The sequence below is a fragment of the Emydura macquarii genome, unplaced genomic scaffold (assembly GCF_026122565.2).
Source record: "Emydura macquarii macquarii isolate MOO-44397 ecotype Brisbane River unplaced genomic scaffold, CSIRO-AGI_Emac_v2 contig_3406, whole genome shotgun sequence".
Classification (NCBI taxonomy): Eukaryota; Metazoa; Chordata; order Testudines; family Chelidae; genus Emydura; species Emydura macquarii.
In genome coordinates this window covers 1527-10555 of record NW_027133543.1, presented here as the reverse complement: position 1 = coordinate 10555, position 9029 = coordinate 1527, and the positions used below count along the sequence as shown (strand labels likewise).

The following is a 9029-nucleotide window of genomic DNA, read 5'->3' as shown; positions in this document are numbered from 1 at the left end:
TATCCACAGCAATCCTGAGGTCTGAGCTGACACTGATACAGCTCTTTATGTGATAACATCCCACCCATCCCCTGGCTCTACATAAACACAGAGTCTTTGTAGATACAGCTGCCTGCCTCGGTCCCGTTCCCCCAGTGTGCTGTCCTTCCTTAGCAGCTTGTGATGGGGATCAGTAGCTCATGTCCTCTCATGTCCTCTGGAAGTGTCTAGGATGGAAAAGGTGGCTCGTGATTTTCATCTCCAGTGTCATAAGCGCTGGAGCCAGGTGGTGAACTGACCCTTCACTTGACGAACACTCTGATTATCCTCGCACGAATGGCTTTGGTTTTTACGCTGTACACGATTGGGTTCATCAGGGGCGGGACCAGCAAATAGACGTTACCCATGACAGTCTGAACCAAGGGAGAAAATTTCTTCACGAATCTGTGTATCACAGACAAGCCAAGCACTGGGCTGTAGAAGAGCAAGACGACACATATGTGGGAGACGCAGGTGTTCAGGGCCTTGAGACGCTTTGTATTGGACGCGATGCTCAGCACTGTTTTGAGGATCATCACATAAGATAGGAGGATGAGCAGGACGTCCAACCCCACTGAAGCAAGTGTTAGAAAGAAGCTGTAGATAGTGTGGGGTCTGATATCCGAACAAGCCATTTTCATGACTTCCTGGTTGAGGCAGTAGGAATGGGAGAGGAGATTAGCATGACAGTATCGGTACTGTGTCAGGAGAATGGGGAGTGAGGATATGAGGACCACCCCTCTTAGGAGTGACACCAGTCCCATCATGGCTACTCTGGGTGGTGTTAAGATAGAATCATATCTCAGCTGGTTACAGATCGCAACAAAACGGTCAAAGGCCATCGACAAGAGCACGGCAGATTCAGTTAACGTAAGCAAGTGAATGAAGAACAGCTGGGCAAAACAGGCATTGAAGCTGATCTCCCTAGAGTTAAACCAGAATACGCTCAGTATGGTTGGTAGGGTGGATATTGATATGCCAAGGTCTGTGACGGCCAACATGGAAAGGAAAATGTACATGGGCTCATGGAGGGTCGGATCTGTTTTTATAATGAACAGAATGACTGAATTTCCTAATATTGAAATAACATACATTGAGCAGAAGGGGATAGAAATCCAGACATGGATGTTTTCCTGCCCAGGTATTCTGGTGAGAAGGAACACTGCAGGTTGGAATTTCGTGTCATTGACAGCTGACATGATGCACTGGGCAGGCCTGAGGAGTTTTGAACTTTACTTCCTGAAAGGAAAAATAAGAGGAGACTAGTTGATATTGAACGAGAAATCATTCTGCTCTCAGTGCAAGTCTAGAGACTTCTTGAAGCTCAAGAAACATCAGCGATAACATAGCCTTGGATTTACACTTACGAATCACCGGCCATTGGTGAATGTCGGAGGAGAGGATACAGGGCTATCTAGACCATTGGTCTGACCCAGTATGGAAGATAAGCATGACTGATAGGAAGACAGGCATTCCCAGACTGCCTCAGACCTATAGTTCATCTATCCCAGTATCCTGTGCCCAGAGCCACATGCTTCCAAGGAAGGTAGAAGAAACCCTGCAGCAGACAGCTGTGAGATAACCTACTCCCAGGGAAAGATTCCTCCTGACTTAGACATATTTTATGGTGTAAATCAGGAAGTTTAATAGCACTAAAAAACCTTTGCAAAAAAATTCCCCACTACTGTAATTGAATTTTCTGGTTCCGCATATAAACATCCATTCCCTCTTTGAATCCTACTACTGACTTGACCACACTGATATCTTGTGGCTATGATTTCCGTAGCCTCCTTCAGCACTGTGTGAATCTGCAATTCTGACCTTCCTGCAAACACCCTCTCTGGCCCTCCACTTCTGAGTTTGGCCCATTGTATCATGTTTATACACAACGGACGCACATAGTGAAAATGATCATTATATTTTTCTGTCTTGCATTTATGTTATTTAGAAATGTGTTTCATTGACTTATATATTTTTGTTATTTTCTCCACTCCCAGGAACCCAAATTATGCAACTGCTGCTCTGCAGGACATGGGATAATTTCTTAGGGCCAGGTTCTGACTTCAGGAACATTGAATGGAACACGGTCACACAAGATTTACATGTGTAAATTCAATCAGAACCGGGCTCTATTAACTTCCATTTAACAAACATTCCCCCAAGAATCCCTGCGGGAGAAGCTGAATGCTCTGCCTGGCCAGTGTTGATTGGATTCAGAGGATGATCGTCTTACAGGCTTCTCTTTAGCCTCGCAGGACCCCCATATTCTCCCCGTGAAAGTGTTCTGTAGATACAAGCTAACACAGCAGTTACTTCAGGGGGTGGAAGAGCAACTGATGTCCCAAATAGTGAATAAAGCAAACACTAGTTTTGCACTAATGTCCAGTTGAGTTGCAAGTTACTTCAGCCACGCTCGTGTAACAGGTGACGGGTGTAAATTACATACAGCCATTATTATAATCTGTTTTCCTTTACCTCATGTCTATGCTTCACTGAAACACAGACAGCTGTTCTGGTGTCTCATGACTTTTTGGAAAGTCTTGCACAAGTGCAGCAGAGTTATTATGTGAACGATTCTGAATGTAAGTGCCAGAAACAGCTTCCGGTCATTTACCAGGAGAGAGTATCATACAACTGCTCACTGAACAAAGAGTTAATAGCACAAACCTATTGCAAAGTATATTTAGAATACCGCTGAAATACTTTCTATAGCTAAAGTCATTAAGTAGTAAAGTTACCCCTGCTCCTTCCTGTACAGATCCCAAGACGTCTGTGGCTGGCTTTGCATATACATGCATGGAATGAAAGTTTGGTTTGTAATAATTGTATTACAATAAACATAACATTTCTACATCTATTCTTTACCACACACATGTAAACCCATTCTTTCCCCTCTAATCTTCTTTCAGAGATGATTTCTCAGGTTAGAAGGGGACCAAAAATGTAGCGTGTGTCATCTGGATTTATTTAGCCTCTTCGCCCTCATTCAGTTTCTTGAGAACTTGAAAAGATTGCCGCCTCCTTGTTCTCATTCACTTGCTTGTCAGGAAACAAAGCTCTGGGGAATCTTTTGCAGCTAGTAACTCCTCTATCTTCGGTTAGTAGCTGACAGGTTCTCCTCAGGTTCTGTGATGTCAGTCGTAGCCCTTATCCCGAGCAGTACAGGCTTTGGGATCAGCATATACAATATTCATTCCCTGGGCTCTCACAATGGTTTTCAACTGTTTTCATTTCCAGACCCCTACCAAATTTTAAATGAAGGTGTGAATATCTTTGGCAATCTAACACATAGTCTGCAAACCTCTAGAGGTCTGTGGACCACAAGTTGAAAACCGCAGGTCTAGTACACAGTAATCCCAGCACCTGTTACAGTGCTACAATGGAGGTTTGTGGGAAGTCGATTTCAACGTGACATGCAGCCAAGGGCCCAGTCTAAGTGTGGGAGAATGGTGGGATTCCAACCCAGGAGAGGGAAAGGGACCAGGCTGACATCTAGCACTCTGAGACCAGAGAGGGGGGCAGAGATGCAGGTGTCCCTGAAACTGTCTGGGGTCTTATAGGAAAGAACGGCTGGAGCCCTCATCCAGTCAGGAAACGCAACAATTCCATTTGCCTTATATGACCTGTTACCACAGAGGAACACAGCTCTGAATTCCGGCGTTCACGTTCGAACCAGAGAAAAAAAGTTTGTACTTGGATTTGTTGATTATATTTCCAGGAACAAATAAACCTGAGGTGGTTTAGGAACTACTCACTGATATTTCATGGGCTCTTTTCTGGCCCAGAGCACACTGCACCTCTGGAAATGGGACCAATGAGAAATCTTGACTCAGAGCATTGGGGTTTTCACACTCCGACCTCACTTTGAATCTGGGGTTTCTGTGTACCTGGAATGATCCTCCGTAGACCACTGACACAAGGAGTGGAGGGTTCCCCAGCTACCTAGTGCTGCCTGCTCTCCAGCCCCTCTCACTGAGTCACACACACAGCCCAGCTGAGTCAGCTGCTGCTGCACAGAACATCTGCCCATGGCAACAGCTGGCAGCCTTTACCCTTCCCTTGGCTTGCGAAAGATTTAAAGACAGAGAAACCTGCTAACGTACCCACTGCCTGCGAGAAGGGGAGCAGCTGCCAACAGAGATCTGCACCCTAAAGGAGAAGGAGTCAGTGGAGAGCTTGCACCGGCAGCAGGCAGTGTCTGCTCAGACAGGCTGCATTTGTCCTTATGAAGCGTGTTTGCCCATTTCCATGGGGGTCACTTGGCCACCTGGGACCCTCAGCTGATTGGTTCAGTGTGTGCCAGCTTTAACCCCGTCATGGCCAATGGCAAACTGCAGGAAGCCCAATCACAGGGGATTCTTGGTGATGCGACCAAACTGGACAGCAGTGCAAGCCCTGCCACAGGCTCTATTCCTGCAATCCAGGCTGTCAGCACTGTGCGTACGGCTCAGAGGAGTCAGAGGGCTCCCTTGAGGGCGGCCGAGTGGTACCGATGATGCTGTTACAGCTGTAATCTTGCTGCAATACCAGTGAATCAGACTAATAATAGCTATACAGGGTCAGATATTTCCCCTGTAGCCCCCTTTCGTGCATTACTAATCCAGGGTGTAGGTTGGAGAAGGACGATTCCACACAGCTCCTACCTGGAAACTTCCCTCAGATTGTTCCAATAGGGGACATCCCTTCCCTTCTCCCTGAGGAATATAGGAGGGGACAAAGCATCCATGAATTCCCTAATTTATGCACAGATCTGAGCGATCCCCTGATAGCCAGGCACTCCCACCCACAATCTCTGTGCCTCCACAACTGCTCTAGGACCCTCTCCAGCTCCCTGGGAGCTCAGGTTCATCGGCGATGTGCTATCAGGGCCTGTCACAGTAGCCACTGCCCACAGAATCTACTGAAGGGGCCGTTGTAGAGGATAGAGGGGGTTGGATGGAGATGGGAAGGCTGGTTAGAATAACTGGTCAGGCATAGACTGGGTGAGAGGTTTACACCTTTCCATACCCCGACTGCAGTCATAGACTCAGTCAGTGCAAGTTTCATTGCTGTTATGAGAAAGAGGCAGACGATCAGGCGCCTATTTCTCTAGGGGATATGGGCAGGGCCATGGCAACTGAATTTTCACTGGAAAATGATCAATTTTCTGTGAAAAACCACTCTCAAAAATGGATGAAAAGGAAACATTTACTGTGGGTCAACATTTTTCAGGGGGGGAAATTCTCTGTTTCCCAGCCGAACTCTAGCTCAAACCATCAGCTTCTGTCACTGGTGTTACCAGATCACACAACTGTGTGCCATGGGATTGCAAAGTCAACCACTCAAACTTGGCCTGCTGGCTTTGCTCTGGTTTAATGCTACAAACAGTGCAATAATTCCTGAGGACAGAGAACAGGTACAATGAGCACAGAAGGAACGCCAGCCAGACATGGGCTGCTTTGAGACCTGGGACTCCAATCAAGATGAAGGAGAAAGCACTGAAGCTGCTGTTGTTGGAAGCTGACATGGGTGGGATGTGTTGCTATTGTCCAGCTGCCTTTACAGAATCATGGAATGAAAACTATTCTAGTTATCGGTATCAAATTGACTGTTATCACAATCCTCAGTGCCTCCATATAGTCTATATTTCCCAGTACAATGCATCAGTACTGGCAGCTGTAGGGCCTCATATTGGAAGAACAGACATACAAATGTCAGGGGTGTTGCTATTTGGATGCCTGACAGACGTGATCTTCCCCAGCCCCTAAACAAGCCCAGTTCCCTTAGCCTCTCCTCATAATTCATGTCCATCCCCCTCATCATTTTTGTTGCCCTCCGCTGGACTCTCTCCAGTTTATCCACATCCTTTCTGATAACTGATTTTCGGGAGACTCAGGACTGGATGAGATTGTTGGGGCTGGTGGGTGGCAGAGTTGGAGACCTTTTGATGGCAGAGAGGAGCAAAAGAGTGAAAGTTGGAGGAGAGTGAGGAATGGCGAGATCAACAAACAGACTGATGGAAAGTGGTCTGAGAGTATCTGAGAAGCCACCATCGTTGGTGGTCGGGAAGTCATGGAAAGGCCGAGTGACAGGGTATGTGGGGTGGGGGATGATGTGTGACAACGCTGAAAGAGATCAGGTGATGGCTGGAGAGGGCAGTGCTTGATTATGGAGTGATAAGACATTAGATGTGAGGAATTTCTCAGACTGTGAACTTCCACACAGCTGAGCTCAGCCAAATAGGGAGAGAGCACCCTTGATTAACAAGGACACATCCTTTCCCCCTCTTATCACACAGGTTTAAGGTCAGTGGCCCCAGGTGATCACATTCTGCAGTTGTATTTTCCCACTTTGTCATGAAGCTCTTTGGTTTTGACCACATAAATGATAGGGTTGAGCATGCAGGGCACAAAGAGATAGAGGTTGGCCAAGAGGATGTGAACGTGGGCAGCGATGCCCTGACCAATCCTGTGTGTCAGGGTAGAGAAGAGGATGGAAGTATCAGACACCAGTATCAGACAGATGTGGGGTGTACAGGTGTTGAGGGCTTTCTTTTTTTCATGATATCTTCACCACAGCGATGTGCTCGCAGTATGTTTGGGGGATAATACAATTGGCACAGACTGGCAGCTTCCGCAGAATCAGGGGCTCTGGCAGAACCAAGAGAACAGCTCCTATCAAACCCACTAGCCCTAGCTTAACGATTCGTGCGTTGGTGAGGAAGGTTGCATATTTCAGAGGATCACATATGACGATGTAGCGATCAAAGGCCGTTATCACAAGGACGGCTGAGTGCATAGTAGCAACGAAGAACATCTGGGTGAAGCAGCCATCCACAGTGATGCCTTTGAAACAGAACTAAAATATGCACAGCGTCTTCAGCACGACACAGGTAGACGTACCGATGTCTGTGAGCGCCAGCATGCAGAGCAGCAGAAATATGGGCTTATGTAGGGTCAGCTCTTTGCTGATAACAAAGAGAATAGTGAAATTTCCCAACAGGCTGCTGATGTAGAAAATAGAGAAAGGGATGGAAATCCAGATGTGGGCAGCTTCCAGCCCCGGGATGCCGTTTAGGATAAATGTTGATGGGTCGGAGGGGGTGAGGTTGAAAGCCGCCATAAGGTGGTTGAGGCACTGATCAGGCTCAGAAATACTCAGGGTGCCTGTGAAGGGAGAGAAGCCCAGCGAATTGGTTACGCAAGTGATAACAAATAACACAGTAAATATTTTATAGTTACTAACAATCTAGAAAAGGGGGTGATGTTGTGATGGGTGTCTGTTATAGACCACCAGACCAGGAGGATGAGGTAGATGAGTTTCCAGTTCAAAGGACTTGGTTCTCATGGGAGACTTCAATCACCCTGACATCTGCTGTAAGAGCAATACAGGAGAGCACAGATAATCCAGGAAGTTTTTGGAGAGTGTTGAGGACAACTTCCTGGTGCAAGTGATGGAGCAACCAAATAGGGGCCATGCTGCTCTTGACTTGCTGCTCACAAACAGGGAAGATTTGGTAGGGGAAGTAGAAGTGGGTGGCAACCTAGACAGCAATGACCATGAGATGGTCGAGTTCAGGATCCTGACAAAAGGAAGAATGGAGAACAGCAGGATACGGACCACTGATTTCAGAAAAGCAGCCTTTGACTTCCTCAGGGAGCTGATGGTTCGGATCCCCTGAGAGGCTAGTATGAGGGGGAAAGGAATCCAAAAGAGCGGACTGTATTTTAAAGAAACCTTATTGAGGGCGCAGGAAAAAATCATCCCGATGTGCAGAAAGAATAGCAAATATGGTAGGCACCCATCTTGGCTTAAAGAAATCTTTGGTGAGCTTAAACACAAAAAAAAAGCTTACAAGAAGTGGAAGCTTGGTCAGATGACTAGGGAGGATTATAAAAATACTGCTTGAACATGCAGAACTGAAATCAGGAAGGCCAAAGCGTAAATGGAGATACAGCTAGCAAGGGACATGAAGGGGAACAAGAAGGATTTCTATAGGTATGTTACCAGTAAGAGGAAGATTAGGGAAAATGTGAGCCCCTTACAGAATGCGGTGGCGGGGAGCAACCTAGTGACAGAAGATGTGGAGAAAGCTGAGGTACTCAATGCCTTTTTTGCCTCTGTCTTCACAGACAAGGTCAGCTCCCAGACTACTGCACTGGGCGGCACAGAATGGGAAGGAGGTGAATATCCCGCAGTGCTGAAGCAACAGGTTTAGGACTATTTAGAAAGAATGGACATACAGAAATTCATGGGGCCAGATGCAATGCATCCGAGAGTGCTGAGGAAGTTGGCTGATGTAATTTCAGAGCCATTGGCTATTATCTTTTAAAGCACGTGGCAATTGGGGGAGGTCCGTGATGATTGGAAAGAGACAAATATAGTGCCCATCTTCAAGAAAGGGATGAAAGAGGATCCAGGAAACTACAGACTGGTCAGTCTCACCTCAATCCCTGGAAAAATCAGGGAGCAGGTCCTCAAGGAATCCATTTTCGGCACTTGAAGAGAGGAAGGTGATCAGGAATGGTGAACATGGAGTCACCAACGGCAAGTCGTGCCTGACCAAACTGATTGCTTTCTATGAAGAGGTGCCTGGCTCTGTGGATGTGGAGAAAACGGGGGATGTGATATACTTTGCCCTTAGCAAAGCTTTTGATACAGTCTCCCACGGTATACTTATCAGAAAGTTAAAGAATGAATTGGATGAATGGACCGTAAAATGGATAGTGAAATGGTTAGATCATCAGGATCAATTTGTAGTGATCAATGCCTCCATGTCTAGCTGGAAGCCGGTCACAAGCGGAGTGCCATAGGGGTCGGTCCTGGGGCTGGTTGTGTTCATCATCTTCATTAATGATCTGGAGGATGTGGTAGATTGCACCCTCAGCAAGTTTGCAGATGACACTAAGCTAGGGAGAATGGTAGATACCCTGGAAGGTAGGGATAGGATACAGAAGGACCTAAACAAACTGGAGCATTGCGCCAAAAGAAATCTGATGAGGTTCAACAAGGACAAGTGCAGAGTCCTGCAC

General features: G+C 46.7%; 1 protein-coding gene across 1 annotated transcript; it reads right to left on the bottom strand.

The window, feature by feature from the left end:
* Positions 1-281: 281 nt before the first annotated feature.
* On the bottom strand, positions 282-7163 carry LOC137144219 (olfactory receptor 51G2-like; the record flags this gene model as incomplete). Its single annotated transcript, XM_067534432.1, has 3 exons — positions 282-1180; positions 6609-6842; positions 6900-7163. Coding segments are annotated over 3 exons (1397 nt in total), but the record flags the coding sequence as incomplete, so codon positions are not given.
* Positions 7164-9029: the final 1866 nt, after the last annotated feature.